At 37.4% G+C, this 23,401-nt stretch overlaps 1 protein-coding gene across 1 annotated transcript in view; it reads right to left on the bottom strand.

The window, feature by feature from the left end:
- The window catches only part of dph1 (diphthamide biosynthesis 1), a 74,310-nt gene that overhangs the window by 28,869 nt on the left and 22,040 nt on the right, over positions 1 to 23,401 (bottom strand). Inside the window, exon 4 of the mRNA XM_041995337.1 lies at positions 5,211 to 5,332. Within this exon, the coding sequence (XP_041851271.1) occupies positions 5,211 to 5,332 (122 nt within the window). The remainder of the gene's footprint in view (positions 1 to 5,210; positions 5,333 to 23,401) is intronic.

Genomic DNA, 23,401 nt, shown 5'->3' with positions numbered 1-23,401 from the left:
AACCTCCACGGATCCCCCAGTCCAAGTTCTGTTATCATATTATTGAGTATTTTAGTTTTCCTACTTTGTGCCCCTCCTTCTGCTGGTGTCCTGTCTATTTTACTATCCTGAACTGCATTAAAATCTCCTCCAACTATTATTATCCCTTTAGCATTTTCTGCAATTACATTTGCTATTTCTTTAAAGAAGTTTTCATCACACTCATTAGGAGCATACAGGTTCATAATAGATATTTCCTCCTCCCATAGACGACCTACTACCAGCACATATCTCCCCATTTTATCCTGAATGACTTTTTCTGTGCAGAAAGCCAATGACTTATTAATCAGAATGGCTACACCTCCTTTATTTCCAAATGATGCACTGTATGTTTGATTTACCCATTCCCTTCTTAGTTTTTTATGTTCTAACTCATTTAAATGAGTTTCTTGTAATAAAGCAAGGGAGCAATGCATTTTCTTTAGCTGGCTAAGAATCTTCCTCCTTTTTATAGGATGATTTAAGCCGTGGACATTGTATGTAACAATTGTTAATTTTTCCATATTTATGTTACAAGCTTGTTAAGGGGTACCTTTCTCATAATGGTTACCTTGCAGACAATATAACTATTGCATAGCATGTACCTCTCAAAGTGTGACTGCACATGTATTAGAATGTTCAAAATAATTTTTACCCGTAGAACACACTCGAACAGAACATTAAACAGACTTCCAAACAATGAAGTAAACAAACAAACGACCTTAAGGATGGTCACTATGGAAACGAAGGGGCATGACAAAAACCCTTCCTCGGACACACTCCGTGTAATAGCAACTGTTGGACAGCAAAAAATTGCTCCCGGGGTTGCCTTTGCAAAAACCAAAATAAAGCAAATGAAACCCAACAAAAAAAGTCATCTTGATCTCCCCATTACAGGAGAAAGTCCTCTTTTAACGTCAAGAATGTTACATATGTATTTGTACTAGCCTTATACACATATCTTAGCATCTATGTCATAAGCACAGTTTGATTATATCTGTCCACTTACTTCTTGAAAGTTTTCCTTTATTTATCACCTCGTATGAGTGCCTGCATGTCCGCGACGCTCAGCGCTGTTTCTCCAGCTTCTCCGGACGCTGTAGTCCAGGTGTTGTGCAACAGTTCGTCACGGCAGTTCTCAAGCTCATTCACCTTGTAGTGTATTCCCATCTCCGCAAGAGTTGGCGCCACTCTTGTGAGAGTAGAGAACGTCTTCACTCCAGAATCCAGGTAAATCTTCAGCTGAGCAGGGAAAGGCGATACGGCTCTCACGTTCTTCACTTAAGTTGCTTAATCACGTCTCGCACTAGTTTACGTTTTCTCTGTATGTCCGCAGTGTAGTCCTGGTCAAAATATACCTTCTGGCCTTGGTACGTAATATCACGACTTTTCCAGGCCATTTGAATTATTTTTTCTTTCACTCTGTAGTTAGAAAATCTTACAATGATTGATCGTGGTGGCGCCGAGTCTTTAAGTTTCGTAGTCAATGACCGGTGCGCCCTCTCCACACAGAGATCCATATCCTGTGGTAGTTTGAGTGAAGTGTGTAACATGTCGGTTATGAACATAATCATGTCATTTTTCTCCTTTCCCTCTTGTATCCCGTAAATGCGCAGGTTATTGCGCCTTGCTCTTGATTCGAGGTCCTCACATTTGGCTGAGAGTTTGGCTTCTCTTTGAAACAGATAGCGTATAACGCGGTCATGGCGGAGTAGTTGGTCTTCCACATCGCTCACCCTCTGATTAGTGTCGTCGATTTGCTGTTCAAGTTTAGTCGTTCGCTCAAGTACATCACTTAGGGATGTTTCTACCCTGGACAGTGCAGCTTTTGTGTTGTTGGAGGCATCGGTGTGCTCCTTTCTCAGTTGTTGTATCTCTGTGAGCAGTGTCGCCATATTGTCTTTTTTAGGTTCGCTCACGTCCATGGCCGCTTCGACACGAGTTTCTTCTTTTTTAGTAGCTCTGCTTTTCTTTTCAACTTCTTTTTTAAGAGTAGACATTTTTAGTATAGCATACCGCAGGTTTATAATGAAATATGTGCGATTCTGTAGATTTCGGCTAATTTTAGAGTCTTCCTCCAGAGCAGAAAAATCAGGCTGCTTCTCCTCTCATGGCGCCACCGGAAGTCCTCAGTTACATTTCTTACATTGTAGAGGGAAACACATGCATTGTCTGGCCAAAGAAAAAGTTACCACTAAATATTTCATTGGACTGCCTTTAGCTTTGACTATGGCAACTTTTTGCTGTGGTATTGTTTCTATAGGCTTAAGCTTAATGATATTTATTTCTATCTAGTGCTGCATTCATTTTTACCAATATATTGTATTGATGCAATTGCACTTTGAATTTGAACATTCATAGTGTTATGATCTATTCTTAAGGTAATAGTAGGCTGACATTGTGATTCCCTTAATGTGTTTCTCAAAGTTAAGGTCTGGGTGTCCATCAATACACCCAAATTTATGGCCTGGTTGGTGTTTTTTAGGCGTATAAACTGAAGCTCTGTGATGACCTTTAATCGTTTTTCTTTTGCTCCAAAGACAATCGCCTCAGTTTTGTTTTTGTTTAACTGTAGAAAGTTCAGGCACACCCAGACATTAATCTCCTCAATACATTTACCAAGAGCCTGTATGGGGCCTCGGTCTCCTGGTGACATTGTAATATATATATATGTGTGTCATCTGCGTAGCTATGGTAACTAATTTTGTTTTTCTTTATGACCTGTGCCAGTGGGAGCATGTAGATGTTAAACAAAAGAGGCCCCAGGATGGAACCTTGGGGAACTCCGCATTCATTTCTTGTCTGCTCAGATGCAAAGTTACCTATTGACACAGAGTACAGAAAATAAGTCAACCAGCTGAAAATCAGACAAAAATATGAAGGTTGTTATTATTCTCCCAGGAGAGTGAAGATTTATACACTTGCTCCAGTAAAAGGTATTTCTCCTGCTCCGGTGTTATGCCGAGAGGGACAAGTTCATCACAGGAACATGCAAATGATGGCAGCTAAATGTACCATCAATGTAGTGATTTCTGTCGTACTATGGCCTAAAATTGATCCATTTTTCTTTGTAAGTTTTATTATTGTTAAGTTATCTGAACTTCAAGAATATTTAGAGCAACTTCACAGAATGAAACAGTTTCATCAGGTTATTTAAAAAGTTTAACTTTTTTTCTGTCCTGAGTGTTTTGTTTCCCCACAGCATTTCTGGATATGAAATTGGAGGAAACACTGACCGAAAAATGTAGAAAACAATTTTTCGAAAATGATATTTCATAAGTGCCTGTAGATTACATTATTGCAATTACCTGATTACTCCCAGAAATCAGATTTGATGGGCATGTAAATGGGCTCAGTGTTTTATAAAAATAGTTATCTGAAAATGTCTTTAATAAAAAAAGGTGTTACATAAATATCTGTAAATGAACCAATATCTAATCAAATGGCATTTAATCATAATTAAATTTAATCTAATCAGGCTGTTGTGAATGGCTGTTCAGTTCCAATCCCTTGAGTTCCCTTCACATTGTTCATGTGGAAATGTTCTTACTGTCACTATTAAACACAGCCCGAGTTCTACTGTTGTTTTTCTTCCATCTGATTTCACCAAACATTTAAGTGATCGCCGATCACGACCATTCGGGATCAGTGAATAATCCCAAACGTGTTAAATAAGTTGTTGCCAGCCAAAAGATAATCGCCCATGCAGTAATTATCCAACAGGAGGATTGTACCTGTTTGTTTAGTTAAGTCAAGGTGCCACTTTAATTTGATTTTTGTTTGGGCCTTACAGGCAGTTTAAAATACATTACCATGCTAATAAAATTACCTTTTTTTCTGAATCGGTTTCTACTTCAAACATGTAGAGTTGAATTACTCCAATATTGCAACTCGCTTGGATTACTGTAGTATTGTAGTTATACAGTACTGGAGCAGAGTCGAAGGTGAGCAAATGAGCTTTAGCTGCAGGCAAGTGGTGGAGATGGAGGTGGGGCCCAATCTGCATATTCATAGATCAGTGCATACTAAATGAAGTAAAGGTGTAGAGTTACACCCGAGCAATTTTAAGCAGTGAATACATAATTTTTCTTGAAGGAAAAAAATATTTAAATATGCAGTTTTGATGAACAGAGATAAATTTTTTGGGGTTCAGTCTCTTGGATAGTTTAAAAGTCAATATCAAATGATTAAACCATGACTGGAATTAACCCATATAATGGTGGAGAAAAAGGAGGTTCTTGAGGATAATAAACCAATCATCAAAACGAATACTCAAAAACGAAAATTGCAGAGATGATAAAAAGAATGCAGATGAGATAATGACTGAGACTGAGTCAAAACAATGAGCCTTTTATCTTCTGCAGGTGGTTGACATCTTAGGAAACAGTGCCGATATGTCTGCATGACTGAGTGATCAAGGCCGGGATCACGTATAGTTGCACCTATATGAAGGGATTCCATGAGAATCTGGGTGTAGTTTGATTTCTTTGAAAATTTCTTTCATCATGTAATGTCTGATCTGACTTCAAAACCCCTAAAGTCTTTACTACCTTCTTTGGGTTTACGGAGTTCCCTTGAGTATAAATGGAAATGAGTACACATCCTATCTCTTCAGTAAACATACAAGCCTCCACTCACATAATTCCTCCATGATTAACAAATAAGTAATGTGCCAAGACAAACAAGAGTTTACAAACAAACAAAGAGACAGTTTTTTAGCTTTATTAAAATTCTATTGGTCATTTCTGATATTTGGAAGAGGTGAGGCTGTTCTAGCAGAAATATATCAAAACTATTGATTTAACATTTCCTCCAATGTTCAGCGAGAGACAGACAGCGGGGGCGAGGGTGAAGGTTCTCAAGAACTGCTTGAGGTTTTCAAAGGACAGCTCTAATGCATGTTCCTCATCGATCTGCTGGATAAATGTGTGTGTGCAGGCTCCAAAGGTCTGATATTCTTTCCATATAAGAGCTGGCAGATTGCACTAACTAGTTACATTTTCCGTTCATCGATAGCTCCATCTGTCAGTTTGCCTTTCTGTCTTTGTTGATGCTTCTTTATTATGCAGCCCACTCTCAGTAGGTGGGAGTCCTTGATGCATGTTCCCTTAATGTTGCTCTTTGAGGTGCAATCTGCATTCATAGCGAAGGAGAAAAGGGCAAATATGTTTACAGAGGGATAAGAAACTCACTGAGACAACTGTGGCCATAGTGCACCATAAAATCGGCTCCCAGGGCTTGAGCGGTGAAGTCGTCCACACAGCAGGCCCCATACGTCACATCCCCCATCACAATGGTATCTGCCTCCGTGAACCTGGGATGTAAGAACACAGAGGGGATAATAAGCACAGTCACAGACCATAAGCACCACGTTTTGATTCTTACCACAGTGATCAATACATGTAGCATGCTAGGCACAACGTGATTATAAGAGCGCTGAGTAGAATCGATTCTTATACCTTGGCAGCAGACAGAGGAGAGTATATACTGTAGTATCTGACAAAGTTGCTAGTCAATGACTGACTCACAGGATGTCAGACTGACTCACTGCTCTCCTTCTGCCTGATATGAAAAGCAATGAATGGTTAGAATGCAGAATAACCTGTCTGATTGTCAAAACCTTGCTAGACAAGGGTTAACAGGTCATCATTAAGCCTGGTCAAAGGAAGGATGCTATACAGTTGGGAATAGGCAAGAGAAGGCAGACATTAGATTATTTGCAGGGGCCTTTCTCAGTCTATATGTGGCCTGGATTTACTGCACATCTGCCTGGGAACAGTAGAAAAACAGTCTCAGCAACAGTTAAGTGTTTGCATCACGAAAATAAGCCATTCAGAATTGCTTTACACCACAAGTAGGTTGTGAAAGTGTATCACAGATCATGTGGACCAAATGTTCCACTTTGCAGTAATAGAGGACACAATCTTAGCTTTCTTGTGAGGAAAACTAGAAAAAAATTATAAAAGCATCTGAGGACCTGCATTTTTTTTTTTTTTTTAGAAAGAACTGTTGAAAGACCTACTAAAAACAACCTCTTTTATCATCCTTTTCTGGAAAAAAGCAAAGTAAACCGATTGAGGCTGATTAAAAAACACAAATGAAGCACTACAGAAAAGATGGATAGACATGGAGATGGTCATAAAAGGTGGTTCATGCCAGAAATCTGTGACTGTATTGTGACAGATTTAGGCAACACAGTCGAGACAGAGGTTTTGGGAAGAGAAGAGGAAGGTGATAAACAGACAAGGCTGCACACAGAACAGCATCTGTAACTGACAGAATCTTAGTAATGTGTCTCCTGCTATCCAATCTTTCAGCCTACATCCACCCTGTTTGTTACTTGCTCTGTCCTCTGTATGGGGCTTCAAAGTTTCTATTTAGCCTTCTCTTCATTGTTTACTCTGATGTAATCTTGAGGTTGGGCTCTCTCTGGGCTTCTCGTGACTGTCCCCTTGTTTGCTCTGCTTTTGTATAGCCATCTCCTCTAATGGCCGCTCTTAAGAGAAGAGCCAGCTGAGCCCAGGAACACAGACAGTGCAACTTCTCTGGGAATTTAATATGTGCCTTTGATACTTTAAATCAATTATCCCTTCCCATGTCAAGGTTGCAGTTTTGTCAGCATACGCATGTATTGTACTGAGAGAAAACATCAGATGGGTAATGATGGGTAACTGAAAAAATGTAATGATGGGGACAGTCTGAGATCTGTGGACTTTCTCTGCAGCCTATTGTTCTTTCATTGCAGTCTGCTGACTTTTTTTGGAGTTGCATAAACGTGCATCAACCTCTCAGCTAAAAATACACACCCTGCCCACCACAGGGGAAGGGGGGGGGGGGGGGGGGGGGGGGGGGGGGGGGGGGGGGGGGGGACTATTCCCTGCAATCCACTGTAGACCACGCAGAACCATCTACAATGCAAAAACATAGCACTACAAGAGAATATTGTATCTAATCAGCCATCTATCTGCCAGAACATCATTATCACACTACCTCCACTGGCAATGGAAGACATATCTAGTTATTTTCAGGATGAAATTTTATGGTAATAAATGCTAAGAATCCGATTAAGAGGCCGATATAAGAGGTGTGATTCTGCTGGGACATGGGCAGAGTAATTACAGGGCAATGTATAGTCCCACATCCCACTGGGAAAGAGGAAAAGAGGCAAAAAGGCTGAGAGAGTGAAATTATCTCAGGGAGAAGATGAGAGAAAGAGAAAGCTTTATCAATGTTAATCAAAACCAATACTATTTTAACATAGGATATAGTACGTGACTATCCTCTATCCATCCTCATTTACATATTTTTCACTATCCATCTCTATAATAGTCCCTCTCTCCATTCCTGCATACACTTGTCTCTTGAGTCAGTCGTTTTGCCATTTCTTTCTGTATATCAGCTCTGGTTTAACCCCATCACAATGTACTCAGTTCAACCATTCCAACTGAAATGTCATTAAGATCTAATTAAGATGTCAGAGGAGCTTGTGAACTAGAAAACAGCCCTTGTTAATTAGCTCTTCAGCATACAGTTCAATATGTGTGAGAAATTGCCAGCTGATTTAAATCCTATCTCGAAAACCTACTGTGCTGCAAGTCCACAACCAGACAAGAAAATATATCAACAGAGACACACACCAGCTTGAGAGCATACTCACACACAGGATGTAGATTTATTACCATCTAATTGTATCAACAGGTTAAGTAGCCACTTTTTATATAAACAGCGTCTCACTTAGCTACATTACTGTCTTAGTGTTGCAGGGTAAACATAAAAGCAAAATAATTTTTCTGCTCTGTAGTCTGGAGACGACATCATTCATTTGATTTTGGGAGAAAGCTTCTTCAGATGCCAGTGTAAAAGAGGAACCGTTTGGCAATAATACCATCCAGCTTACAGAAATTGCAGAAGATAAAAAAAATAATGAAAAATTTCTCCTGTCTCTGAACTGTTCTTTTTAGCACACAAAGCCACTCTGTTATACACAGCACTTATTTCTTGATGGAAATAACTAAACTAGCTTAAACTAATAGTCTCTCTTTTGTCTGAAAAACATTTGATTTAAGGTTAAAGCATTTTGTGTTATGGGGGATTGCCATATTTTTCAGTCTGAACACTTATTTTCACTCTTAGACCACATAGTTTGAAAGTGTAATGATTTCAAATGGCTTACAATTGTAGCTGAAAATAAAAATAGATGATGCGTGTTACTGTATAAAATTAATTTAATTCAGGGCAAATTTCCTTAAGAGATAATCACCTATTATTTAGAACATAACAGAATGTACACAATAACATTGTAAATGTACACTGGCCAAAACAAAAATAAATAAAAAAGTCACCACCTGGATTTAACAAAGCAAATAGGTACGGGCGTCCTATTAGATAATTACTGGACAATTATCTTTCAACTGGCAACAGGTTATTTAACCTGAACTGATGCAATGAGTAGCTTCTCATTTCTTAAATAACCATCTGGAATAGATAATTGTTGTGGTCGTTGGACTGATGTTAGTCTGTTTAAAAAGTATCAAATCATTGGCATGCATCAAGCAGAGAAAATATTTAAGGAGATTGCAGAAAATACTAAAATTGGGTTAAGAAATGTCAAGCATATTATACAAAACTGGGAGGATAGTGGGGAACCATCACCTTCCAGAAAGAAATGTGGTCAGACAATATCCTGAATGATCGTGATCGGCGATGACTTAAACGTTTAATGAAATCAACTGGAAGAAAAACAACAATATAACTCAGGGCTATGTTTAATAGTGAAAGTGAAATGTTTCCACACACAATGCGAAGGGAATTCAAAGGATTAACACTGAAAAGCTGTTGTTTTTTTTTTTTTTTTGGGCTCAAAAACATGGAATTCTTAAAATGAAGTGGAAGGTCATGCAGACGAGGACAAAATTGTTGGTACCCTTGCATTGATGAAAGAAAAACTCACAATGGTGACAGAAATAACTTGAATCTGACATAAGTAATAAAAAAAAGTTCTATGAAATTTAACCAATGAAAGTCAGACATTGCTTTTCAACTATGCTTCAACAGAATATTTCAAATTCATGAAACGGGCCTGGACAAAAACGATGGTACCCTTAACTTAATATTTTGTTGCACAACCTCCTGAGGCAATCACTGCAATCAAACGATTCCTGTAATCGTCAATGAGACTTCTGCAGCTCTCAGCAGGTATTTTGGACCTCTCCTCATAAGCAAACTGCTCCAGTTGATTCAGGTTTGAAGGGTGCCTTTTCCAGACTGCATGGTTCAGCTCCTGCCAAAGATGCTCAATAGGATGTAGGTCAGGGATCATAGAAGGCCACTTTAATAGTCCAGTGTTTTCCTCTTAGCCATTCTTGGGTGTTTTTAGCTGTGTGTTTTGGGTCATTGTCCTGTTGCAAGACCCATGACTTGCGACTGAGAACAAGCTTTCTGACACTGGCCAGCACATTTCTCTCTAGAATCCCTTGATAGTCCTGAGATTTCATTGTACCCTGCACAGATTCAAGACACCTTGTGCCAGATGCAGCAAAGCAGCCCCAGAACATGACAGAGCCTCCTCCATGTTCAACAGCAGGGACGGTGTTCTTCTCTTCATATGCTTCATTTTTCCACCTGTAAACATAGAGCTGATGTGACTTGGTAAAAAGTTCCATTTTTGTCTCATCTGTCCATAGGACATTCTCCCAGAAGCTTTGTGGCTTGTCAACATGTAGTTCGGCTTTTTTATGATTTGTTTTCAACAATGGTGTCCTCCTTGGTCGTCTCCCATTAAGTCCACTTTGGCTCAAACAACGATGGATGGTGCGATCTGACACTGATGTTCCTTGAGCTTGAAGTTCACCTTTAATCTCTTTAGAAGTTTTTCTGGGCTCTTTTGTTAGCATTCGTATCATCCGTTGCTTTGATTTGTCATCAATTTTCCTCCTGCGGCCACATCCAGGAAGGTTGGCTACAGTCTCATGGATCTTAAATTTCCAAATAATATGTGCAGCTGTAGTCACAGGAACATCAAGCTGCTTGGAGATGGTCTTATAGCCTTTACCTTTTAACATGCTTTCTTATAATTTTCTTTCCAATCTCCTGAGACAACTCTTTCCTTTTCATGTTGAGTGTGTTACCCACCATATCACCAAACAGCACAGTGACTACCTGTAGCCCTATATATAGGCCCACTGACTGATTACAAGATTGTAGACACCTGTGATGCTAATTAGTGGACACACCTTGGATTAACATGTCTCTTTGGTCACATTATTTTCAGTCTTTTCTAGTGGTACCACCATTTTTGTCCAGGCCTGTTTAATGAGTTTATTTTATAAGCAATGTCTGACTTCCATTGGTTAAATTTCATAGAATTTTTATTTATTATTACTTTTGTCAGATTCAAGTTATTTCTGTAACCATTGTTAGTTTTTCCTTCATTAACCGAAGGGTACCAACAATCTTGTCCACGTGTGTAGTGATATAGCCATGCTGCCAGACTTGCACAATTCAGCTGTTCAAATCTGACAATCATTATGTATCTCTTATAGTTCCAGGCTCAGACTGCGTTAAGGCAACCAGCAGCCAAACCTAAACCACCACAAACACAACACATCCTGCCAGCAACAATGGAAATATAGCGCCAAATTTAGAAAAGTTTAACAGACTGTTGCTGAATACTTTTTATATGGACCACGTTCCTGTATAATATATTGTCACATATACTGCATCCTCAGGTATCTTTGCATGAGCTAATAGAGCTTTAAAATATTACATTTATTTTACAATGTTAATGTATTTTCCTGTATTTATTATATGCTTTTTAATATGTGTTGTATGGGAGTTTTTATTATAATTGTGGTGTTCTGTGTTGAAATAAAACAAACAAAGAATAAAAGCCGCTATGAAAATCTGTATTTTTCATAGTGCAGTGTATTGCATTGTGCTGTATTAATGCCAGCCACACATATTATATCATGGGTAAGTTTGAAGTTATCTATAGAAATGAGTAATAACATGCATTAAAACTACATTTGTATGTTGTTTTATTCAGCAAGTACTCTCATTAAATATAAAGAATACAACCAGATGGATGAAGCTACTTCTTAAATTAAATCAGCAGCTGTTAAAATGCAACTCTTTTTACACTTCAGACATTAGTACAGCATCGGTGAAAACATTTAGTCATGTTAGCTGAAGCAGGAAGATAAGAAGCAAACACAAATGATTGGTTATCTATCTATCTATCTATCTATCTAAATATATATATATATATATATATATATATATATACATCCATCACCAGGGATGCATTTCTAAAGTTATTCCTGTAGCTCCTCTTGCAGTTCTTTAGGATATGAGGTGTATAAGTTCCTATAAGATCTGCAGAGCTATTCTGATTAGTTAGTTCTAATTGGAAATGGTTTTGATGCTCACAGCCATTAGTATAATATCAAAACTGATGTCTCAATAAGGTTTCCTTAAGCTATGAACTTAGTAAACAATGCATCTCAATACTGAGTAACTAATGTTTGTTATAATACGTTCAGAAAACAGAATGAGTTTAATAAACAACTCTTAATAGTAAATGTCAAAAATCATTCAACAACGTATTTGTATCTTTTGTATAATTTCTAGCATTTTTGTTCATACTGAACAAACAAGTCAAAACATGTTAGTGAATGAATTTAGGCTTGAAGGCACATTGCTGTAAAGGAAAGATGTATATCACTGGATTTAAAATATAAACCTAAAAGAAGGCAACATTGTTACATCCAACACACTTGTATTTTATAATAATTATTACAACAAAATATAACTGTGAAAGGTCAAAACTGTGACAGCGTAAAACTGTTAATTTAGCTGTCTAAGGATGTGGCTGTTTTTTATGTATGTACTGTATGTATGTATGTATGTACTCTCATTATGTCCTTCAGCATTGAAAACACAGGACTATCCATTATTTACAAAAAAGTGAGAAAATGCTGTCCCATACTTCACTGCACCCACAATGTTCAGAATTACCACTAATTATTCACATAAAGTCCTGTTTATTTGTATTCATGCAGATTTATTTGAGGACATCAATCTGATGAGCAACCATTGACAGTACAATCATATATATACATATATATATATATATATATATATATATATATATATATATATATATATATATATATATACATACATATACATATACATATATATATATATATATACATACATATACATATACATATATATATATACATATATACACATACACACATATATATATATATATACACATTTACACACACAGTAGTGTTGTCTTTCATCTTTCCTTTAAAAAATACGAACCAAGGTGACAAAGTCAAACTTTATATGTTATATTTATATGTTTGCCTCTGTGAAACAACGTAAGTCGGTATTAGGGCTTGCACTGTGGTTTTGTAGAATATCTTTTAAACAGCTGTAATTTAACTACTGTGAACCCATCTCACAGCTGAGTAAAAGAGGGACTGAATCATTGTTGCACTGTTTACCTTCTAAATCCATCAAATGCCCCCGCTCTATCATCTTTCCTTAACCTTAATGGCTTCCATTCAGGTTAAGCAAAGGTTTTTAGAAAAACATGGGAGGTCTTTTTGTATTTTTATCTCTTAGAGTACTCCAGCTCACCCTTTGTTCATGGCCTAACTACTTTACTTTCTGTGGAAAGTAAGCACAGACATTTAATTTAGAAATTAGTCCTTTATGGAGTTTAAACTCATGAATATTTAGTATTTAAGACTCCAAAACATGGTTAGTGTGGAGCAAGAATGGGTCAAAGAACTTCTCTTTCAACATTAGTATTTTTCACGTTTTTTTTTTTTCCTTAAACTTCTGAATGAAATTATAAATAACTGTGAAGCAAGAGGAAACTAAATAAATAGAGGTACAAAGGGTTAGGTGGCAGGTGTTCTTTTTTGATTGCATGCACATTTGTTTATACCTGACACTGCTGAAAATAATGATAGAGGTTAAAGAACTGCACTTATTCCTGAAAGAATAGTCTCTTTCTCTCCCAACTGTAGCAGTCACAAAAAAGCTGCAGTATACTCAACAATATTTTATGTTCATATGACTGTGTTGCCAGCATGACTTGTACAACTCAAATCTAGTAAAAAAAAAAAAAAAAAAAAAAAAGAGGTAGTAGACTGGCCTCACAGGAAACAAAGTGACAAGCAGGTCATTGAGGTGGGTACAGGTGCAGGAACACTGCTTTTGTTCAGCAGCCACAGGAAGCAGACAGCTCAAATGAGCGTATACTGTGTGTTTGCATCCAACATCAAGCCATCCGTGCTCAAACACCCACATATACACATGTGAATGCACACAAGTACACAAAATCCCTCTGCACAAAACATGTGTGAATTATTTCCTGCATCTGGAAAAAGCTCATCTTTTATTCCATTACATTTCAGATATCAGTCCCCCATCAGCCCACTGTGTGTCTGTGAGTGGGCTTTGGCAGGGGAAGAACAGATTGGCCAAGGAAAAGAGGCCTCTCCCAAAGGTAGAGCAGATCTGCACAGATGAACCAACATTATTTCCTCAAATGAATTCAGTTTAGGTAAGTGCGGGGTGAGGGGGAGGGGTGGGGTTAAATCAAAGCAAGAGGAGTTAAATTAAAGTCCAGTGAAATAAATAGTATTGTTTACAGCTGTAAAACAAAAGAACATTCAAGTTGAAAAGCAAAATGGGAGAGAAGCAGGAGTGTTATCTGTGTATAGAGATGGGGTTGCATGTAGAGCAAAGGTGAACATAAAGATGGTGGCGAGAAGAAGAGGAAAAACTAAAACAAATGCACAAATCGGGTTGGTAACGGCACCAAATCTGATATCCATAATCAGCTTTCTGCACATATAACATGCACAATATCCTAAGTACTCTCCCTGCAAAAATTAATCTGGAAAGGGGCACTGGGGTGAAGGATTAAATGATCTCCATTCATCCTCTTGCTCTTTATATCTTTTGCTTGATGTTGCTCTCCTTCTCACTGTCATTTCTACACTGAAATCCAAGGCTACCTGTTCGACGTAGAACATAAGGTGAGAGAGAAAAAAAAAGCAAACCGTGACAGTCAACCTGCAGTTATTGAACATCTGCCAGAAGTGAACAAACAGCGAGGCAGTGAGCAAAGGATGATGCTTACACAGATGTTTTCAGTAATACCATTAGATAATCCTTTAACTCTCTGAAAAAACAAGATCATTACTGCTATTTTTCTGTGAGTGTATCTCAGATATCTGCTATGCCATTTATTCAAAAGCCTGAGCAACGGGTCATTACAGAAAAGCCTACAGCATTGTCAAGATAAAGCCCATCACAGGCTTGAAACAGCTCAAATCCAATCTAATAAACAAAACAAAGTGACAGGGCGACCGTTATGAACAACTGATGATTTCCTCATACTACTGTTGAAGGTGAAACTCAAAGCTAAGCCTACAACCAGGAACATATCTAATCTCTTTGGATAAGAGAAAATATTACAGAAGACTAAATCGAGTTTGACACAGTGGTTATCAGATCTGGGAGGATATAAAGACAGGGATCAGGATGAGTACGACAGAGGACAGATAACAAGGGTATTAAGTACTGCTGTTTTGCCACAGGAACAGAGCACTAAAGCTTCCTTAAAGATGCTGTTAGTGAGTGAAATTAATAATTAATCTCTTGTTTGGGTTTATGTAATTAATTATAACAAAAGCAGACATAGAAAGCCCACATAAAGTGGCTGTTTTAAGAGGGACATAACTAATCCTAAAACTCAGTTGGTTTAGATTTTTTTCAAAAACATACAAAAGTTAGGGCTGTACAATACAAGACTAGTTAGTACAACACAGTAAGCTGATCTGCTGATCTTTTCCAGATACTTTTGGCTGACAGTTTATACTTGATACAAATAAAACATGGCACAGATTTCTTACCCTTAGCTGGTTAACACATTAGGTTTTTCCTATCCTGGAACTGACAAAAGATGTTTACTAATGTGATGACCTACTGACATGTCAAGACAATAAGTACAAAGCTTTTTAAATGGACATTACAGGACAAATAACTTTCACTGACTTGTAAAACATGCCTTATGGACAAAATTGTTTGTAGCCTTCGGTTAATGAAAGAAAAACTCACAATGGTCACAGAAATAACTTGAATTTGACAAAAGTAAAAATAAATGATTCTATGAAGTTTAACCATTGGCAGTTAGACATTGCTTTTCAACCATGCTTCAACAGAATTATAAAAAACAAAACAAAACAAAAAAAAACCCATGAAACAGGCCTGGACAAAAACGATGGTACCCTTAACTTAATATTTTGTTGCACAACCTCCTGAGGCAATCACTGCAATCAAACGATTCCTGTAACTGTCAATGAGACTTCTGCAGCTCTCAGCAGGTATTTTGGACCTCTCCTCATAAGCAAACTGCTCCAGTTGATTCAGGTTTGAAGGGTGCCTTTTCCAGACTGCATGGTTCAGCTCCTGCCAAAGATGCTCAATAGGATGTAGGTCAGGGATCATAGAAGGCCACTTTAATAGTCCAATGTTTTCCTCTTAGCCATTCTTGGGTGTTTTTAGCTGTGTGTTTTGGGTCATTGTCCTGTTGCAAGACCCATGACTTGCGACTGAGACCAAGCTTTCTGACACTGGCCAGGACATTTCTCTCTAGAATCCCTTGATAGTCTTGAGATTTCATTGTACCTGCACAGATTCAAGACACCCTGTGCCAGATGCAGCAAAGCAGCCCCAGAACATAAAAGAACCTCCTCCATGTTTCACAGTAGGGACAGCGTTCTTCTCTTGATATGCTTCATTTTTCCGTCTGTAAACATAGAGCTGATGTGACTTGGCAAAAAGTTCCATTTTTGTCTCATCTATCCATAGGATATTCTCCCAGAAGCTTTGTGGCTTGTCAACATGTAGTTTGGCTTTTTTATGATTTGTTTTCAACAATGATGTCCTCCTTGGTCGTCTCCCATTAAGTCCACTTTGGCTCAAACAACAACGGATGGTGCGATCTGACACTGATGTTGTTGACAATAAAAATAGTGGACAACGAATTTAGCTGTCGACTATTGTCGGCAAAAAAAAAAAAAAAAAAAAATACAGAGTGAGACATCGTCTTATAATCCTATCTCTGCTGAGAGTTGCACAATGCACATGGGCAAAGAGGGGAAAAAGATACAGAGTGAGACATAGTCTTCTATTTTTTTTTATCTCTGCTGAGAAAGTCCACCAGGGGAAAAATATGGGGGTGGACTAGGGAGCAAAATGGCGGCACAGAATGTCAAAAGTCTGGAATAACTTCATGTTAAACTTACAAAATTAATTAAATACATGTGAGATTGGTAAAGTGCATCTTGTGTACCACGGAGGTATGTCTGCAATGCTCGAACATTTAAAGAGGAGGCACGTCGGACTTACTTAACAACCTTATGCAAAATTTCAAAGCTGAAAGTGAAATAAGATCTATTTATAATAATCATGAGATACATAATCCGATTGGTCGACTAGTCGTTTTAATAGTCGTGACTAATCGACCATCAGAATAGTCATTAGTTGCAGCCCTACTCCCATTAAGTCCACTTTGGCTCAAACAACGATGGATGGTGCGATCTGACACTGATGTTCCTTGAGCTTGATGTTCACCTTTAATCTCTTTAGAAGTTTTTCTGGGCTCTTTTGTTAGCATTCGTATCATCCGTTGCTTTGATTTGTTATCAATTTTCCTCCTGCGGCCATGTCCAGGGAGGTTGGCTACAGTCCCAAGGATCTTAAATTTCTGAATAATATGTGCAGCTGTAATCACAAGAACATCAAGCTGCTTAGAGATGGTCTTATAGCCTTTACCTTTAACATGCTTTCTTATAATTTTCTTTCCAATCTCCTGAGACAAATCTTTCCTTTCCATGTTGAGTGTGGTACACGCCATGTCACCAAACAGCACAGTGACTACCTGTAGCCCTATATATAGACCCACTGACTGATTACAAGATTGTAGACACCTGTGATGCTAATTAGTGGACACACCTTGGATTAACGTTCCTTTGGTCACATTATTTTCAGTCTTTTCTAGCGGTACCATCATTTTTGTCCAGGCCTGTTTCATGAATTTATTTTCATAAGTAATTCTGTTGAATTATGGTTGAAAAGCAAATCTGACTTTTATTGGTTAAATTTCATAGAATTTTTATTTATTATTACTTTTGTCAGATTCAAATTATTTCTGTAACCACTTTGAGTTTTTCTTTCATTAGCCGAAGGGTACCAACAATTTTGTCCATGTGTGTATTTGTTTCACATTCTTTCATACAGTAAAGGTTGCACAACCCTGGATTATTTAAGACACACATTCTGGAAACAACAACTTTTCATTTAGGCTGTTTCAACTTCCCTCTGTGTCCTTGTATCTTTTTCTTATCTTCTCTAAGAGGAACTTAAATGCTTGTTGATAAGCAACATATGGCACTTAGGCCCACATTCTGCAGGATAATAGATCACAAAGTCAACTGCTTGTATCATAAATCGAAAGTCTTCATTTTCACATATGCTGTATGGGATTGCATCTTTTTAGATGAAAACTGATTCATTTTCTTCATTCACAATTAACTGAGAACTTGGTAAAGTGTCACAAAGTAAAATGTGGCTTTTTAACCTCAAGGATTGCTCATGCATTCCCATGACACTGTAGAATCCAAGGTTTACCAGTTTCTGGCTAAACATCTCATTGTAATTAAATGATCTCACTCAGAGTTGAATCTAGCAGCAGTTAACATGCATAACACTGCAACAACATCAATATGTAGGCTAATATACAATAAAACAAAACATGATTATACATCAGTTTTTGAGTTTTTTATGTGCATCCTTTATGCTAAAGTTACAACTGAGAATATACTATTTACACACCAGAATCTCACAGGACAAAACTTAAATGCTGCTTTCATACATTTCAGTTCAGACAAAAAAGTACTGCATTACCTGCTTTTTCTACTAACAATTCTCTTGATGTAAAAGTCAACTCTGAAAAATAACTATTATAAGAACCTTTCCTTGTAGCATTTATGAGGTCACATCCATCTAAACCCCATTCGTTTCCCCTTAAGACTTCCCTCCATCATCTGTCGCTCAGTTCCCTCAAGCCATTTCACAATCTCTGTCCTTTCTCTTTATTCTGAAGTTTTTGACTCCTTTCTCCTCTTTTCATGCTCCTTGTCAGAATTTTTCTGAGCTGATGCCTACCTCTTAGTTTTTTTGTGTTATTGTGAATGCAGGGTAACATGACTGTTGTTCTTTGTTTATGTTTTATATATATATGTATATGTATATATATATGTATATGTATATATATATATATATATATATATATATATATATATATATATATATATATATATATATATATATATATGATCTCATATTCACGTTCTCTTAATGATAAACTGTTTCTCATTATCATACCTCCTGTTCATTGCTTTTTAAAAAAGGAGAAAACTCTTTATATTTTGAGCCCATATAATTAGATGCACATATCTAAATTGCAGTAGCAAACTATGATGAAAATATGACACATAAACGGAAGCATAGGTTTATGTTGTTATGATAATTACAATTATTAATGTCATTAATGTGCCCACGTTTTTTTTAGCCATACAACTGGGCTCGATTTAAACTGAAGAATTCATGAGTGTGAGAGAAACTACACAGCAAATCTCCATTTTCCCTTTAAGAATAACTTAAATTTATAATCTCATACATTTTCCTTGCAATTTTATTTGCTCAAATATGCCATCTAAGCAACCCCAATCTACTGAGTAGCTGAGGAGATTGAGGAAGGGAAAAATCTTCCACCTCAAAGACCGCTCTGTGGCGTAGGTGCTTTGTAAATATTGCTTTACATCATGCCCGTGAGCTGAGCTGCTGTTTGTCAATCATTTCTGTCTGTGTATCCCGACCCACCCACCCTCCACTCCCTGATCACCCCAAACCTCCCAACCCTTGCAGTTTCAGGCCTTTTTTAAATTTGTCAGTGGGTGGAGTTACGCAAAAAGTAGGGGCTATAGTTACACTTTAATGCGGATTTTCTATTCTCGTAAAAGTAACATCCAAAGTGACCTTTCTTTTTCTTTTTCTATATCTAGAGGAAATCAAATGTACTTCTCATGACAGCTAGGGCAATTTCAGAGGTGTTATCTTCCAAGATGTGATATTACACAGTGTCAGCACCTATCCGGATTTCCAGTCCACATGGGCATAATGTGATTACATTTCACAAAAGTGAAACAGGTGGGTATTTTGGTGGTCCTCCATGTTTTTGTCTGGGAAGGGAAGGAGGAGGGACATATATCCAGCTGATTCATGTGACAAACACTGTAACAATGTAAGAAAAACAGATATGTAAATGCCGATTACAACTAAATACTTAGAAAATACTTAGGAAAAATACTCCCTTCTACATACAACCCTCCCAAATCATTTCCTTCAGGTTAGGTCTGTGTATTTCTTTCTAGGAAATGTACTGATGCTGACATTTCTACCAGGTTTGCCAGTGGTCACTTAAATGCTGCTCCATCAAAGTTTCAAGTGGGCAGTAAAACTACAGCTGGCAGGAGAGCCATTTAGACAGCATACAGCTCAACGATCCTGGAGCTCCTGCATGAATATCTCACAAATGAAGATCCAAAATACCCATAAAGTAAAGACATGTGAGAGTTTGTGCAGACACACTATCATGGAGTACTTTTTAGTTAAACACAGACATATCCACACTCAAACATAATGGCGCACGTGCATCACTGACTTAGGCCAGATCTGTTGCTAATGCTCAGCTGTGCAGTGGGCGCCGTGAAGACTGTGACGATGTGTGGAAAAGAAGGCGGTGAAGGCTCCTACAAGGCTGTCCTAATGGTAGAGTTGACATTTACCCTGGGAGGCTGTAGGCTGTGGCTGCTGCTGCTCCCACAGAAATGATTCAATCTGCCATGCAGATTGGGATCTATCCTGATAGATGTAGACAGCTTGGACCAAGAGATGTCTGGGGGCAGCATGTGCATACTGAACCTGGATTTACCAACACAGCATTTGACACAGCAACTACTTGAACTATTTAGGATCTATGTTGGCAGTACAAGACAGTACATGATGGATAGAGACCAAAAACAGAAGCTGTAAGTCAGTAGATAAACAAGTGAATATCTTCCATAACATTTTTATAAAATTTCCCTTTTACCCTTGCAACTTCCAAACAGCTTATCTAAAGCCATCTCAGAAACAAGCTTCTCCACACCAGCTTCGCAAACCAGTTAGATATGGCTGAAATTAGCTCTTGTTCTTTCAGTGTTGTAAGTCATGGTTTCACATTTACTCAACAGTCCTTGAACTATAGTACCAAACACCTATATGACAAAAAGCCTGCCAATCGCACCTGTCTGATGATAGGAATAGATGAAAAGTTCAGGGATCCCTAAACCTAAACCTTAAACTGCCAAAGGCCAATGCTAAATGCTTAACAAAAGTAAATCTAATGGTGGTGGAGCAGAAAAAAATCTTCAGCATCATGAGAATCTCCACAGACCTTTTCTTTTTTTTAAACCAAGATTAAGTGCTAAATTTATATATATATCTATATATATATATATATATATATATAGATATATATATATATGTGATGTATAGCTATTTATTTTTTGTATAAGAAAAATGATGATTTAAACATGTTGAAGAATAACTAAATTGAGTGTATTTTAAACTTACTTCAGGGTTTTCAAAGTTTTCATGTGTTTTTTGTTTTTTTCTTAAGATTTGACCGAAGATCCCATGCATGTGATTCATATGTGCAGCAATACTTGATAATATCTGTATTTATAATGCAGGAACAAATTTTATTACTGCAAATCATCATAGGAACCTTAGTTTCCATTAAACTACTGCTAAGAGGGCTGCCTAATGGTAAGAAAAGCTTTGGTTGTAAATTTGACAGAAGTATATTGATAGATCTTCTGGAGGCCATAATACAATTCATAGCAGTTATACAGTATTGCTGTGACATCATCGCAGTTTCTCTGGATGTTAAGCACCATCTATTATTGTTGCTTTGTTGCTGTCACAAATTGCAGATCCATGACTCACTGCTTTTAACTAAATATTGCGGCTGGTTGGCCATCTCTCCTAATGCGTAGGATCAGTTACTGTTCTATCATTATTTATAAAGCTATTTTTGGGAAAGCAGTCATCCTACTCCAATTCTATATTCATCAGAAATGTGGGCTTTTCATTTGCATTATCTGAACACCTGACATTTTTTGCTGGCAGATAAAGTGGGACATTTATTTGTGAATGTCAAACCTTTCATCAAGACATTACTCATTAACTGGTTAACCTCTTTCTGTTCTACTGTCTTTCTTTTTATATTTAACCAATCTTTTTTCCCGAAACATTTAAAGCATTGTATATTTGTTTAATCTTGTACATTTGATGTTCTAAAATACTACTGTTGCTGTTGCCAATATTTCATATTGTAGTCTTATTTTTCTTAACTTACAGACCTTTAAGACAACTATGAATCAAAACAACAAAAGTATAAGTAATAATAATAATAGAACTTCACAAATGACCTGGCCATATGGGACTTCATTTTTACATTAGCAATGCAACTGTTTCTCCAGCATGTATTTTGAAGCTACAACAGTCTTATCAGCTAAACAGTAGAATGAGTGTGCGGAACAAAGGGAACCATATACTGTCCTTTCAGCTTCTTCACCCTATGTGTTTGTGCGTGTGTGTGTGTGTGTGTGTGTGTGTGTGTGTTGTATAGTTACTTCTAAACAATTACAACCATTGTTTTAATGTAATATACTTTTTATAGTGCTGGTTTACGCTTTTATTTTGTTTATTAGATATATATATATTTTTTTATTTAGCGCTGTGAAACATAATGCATTAATGGTGTTAATTAATTTATGTAATTAACTGCGTTGATATTTTTAACGCAATTAACGAATGTGCAGCATGACAAGCCCCATACATCCATGATTTCTCAGTTATGACGGCGTGGAGAGGCAAGATGGAAAAGATGAGCCGCACCCACACTTTTCCCGCTTTCTTTTTTAAACGTATCCTGTGTTTTGCACCAACGTGTCTGCTCTAGCATTTCTCAGGTCATCTCTGTTTGTGAAGCAGCTGCTTCCCCCCTCTCCTTTCATGTTGTTCTGTGAATCATGGCGGCTCTTGTGATCAGTTGATCGGCTTTTCTCTCTTGTTGCGTTTGTTTATGGTTCAGCCGAGGAGGAAACTAGCTGTTCATGGTTCACACCATCACATATTTACCCTGAAGTATTGTTTTTGGCAAAACTCTTCTCAAACACAGTACTTGGCTGGTGTTAGACAGGGTTTATATTTCAGCTATGCAGGGGCGAGCCTAGAAAAGTTCTGATGGGGGGCCGGGTAGGGGCATTGACCAGGAAAAGGGAGGCAAAAATGGATCCTTTTTATTTTTTAGGTCCCGATTTTATTAAATATTTAACTGATTATTACAACTCAAGTGATCATCTAATGCAAAAAGTGAAGATAAACTTGTATCTTGTATTATCACCATGGAGATGGTTGGTGAGATAATGATATGTGAATTCTGCATTATGATCTAAAACATGGTAGAAATGATTTAGAACAACATATAGAAGTACATTACATGCTGCATTTACTGACCATTCGATATCTGACGTTTACCCAAGGGAAGGTCAGTTAACACAAAATATTTGTAGCATTAGCTCTTTCTGTTGATACAATACAGTAAAAACGGACAAATTTCAGGCATAGTCGTGAATGAAAATGAATCATAACTGATTTGAAAGCTGTGATTAATCTGATTAAAAATTTTAATCATTTGACAGCCCTAATTTATTTGCTAACAGGGATTTTATTTGTTTTTGTTTTGTACAGCACTGTGGTCAACTGAGACCGTTTTTTAAATGTGCTTTACAAATAAACCTGACTTGATATTATTTCTCATTGGAAATTTTAGATTTATATTTAACTGAAATATAAAGTTCTGTTTCACATACAAATGGAGGTAAAGTTTAGTTAGTGCCTTCAGGATTTTCCACTTCCCATCACTGGGTGCATATCCAATAATTAAAGATGTGCACGATTAGTTGATTAGTATGAGCTCCCCATGATAAATACATCATCAAAATAAAACCACAGGTCCTCTGGTTGCAGCTGAGTCTAATGTCTGCTTTATTACTACTTTGTAAAGTGAAGGAGGTTAAACCCAAAGCCAGCTTCAGCTTTGGGCCAGGGGGAGTCATGTCCCCGCCCCAGTCTCTCCCAACCAAAATCCAGTGTTGGAAGCAGGAAAGGTTTACAT

The sequence above is a fragment of the Melanotaenia boesemani genome, chromosome 9 (assembly GCF_017639745.1).
Source record: "Melanotaenia boesemani isolate fMelBoe1 chromosome 9, fMelBoe1.pri, whole genome shotgun sequence".
Classification (NCBI taxonomy): domain Eukaryota; kingdom Metazoa; phylum Chordata; class Actinopteri; order Atheriniformes; family Melanotaeniidae; genus Melanotaenia; species Melanotaenia boesemani.
Note: the sequence above shows the minus strand (reverse complement) of the source record. Positions and strands in the feature narration are given on the sequence as shown.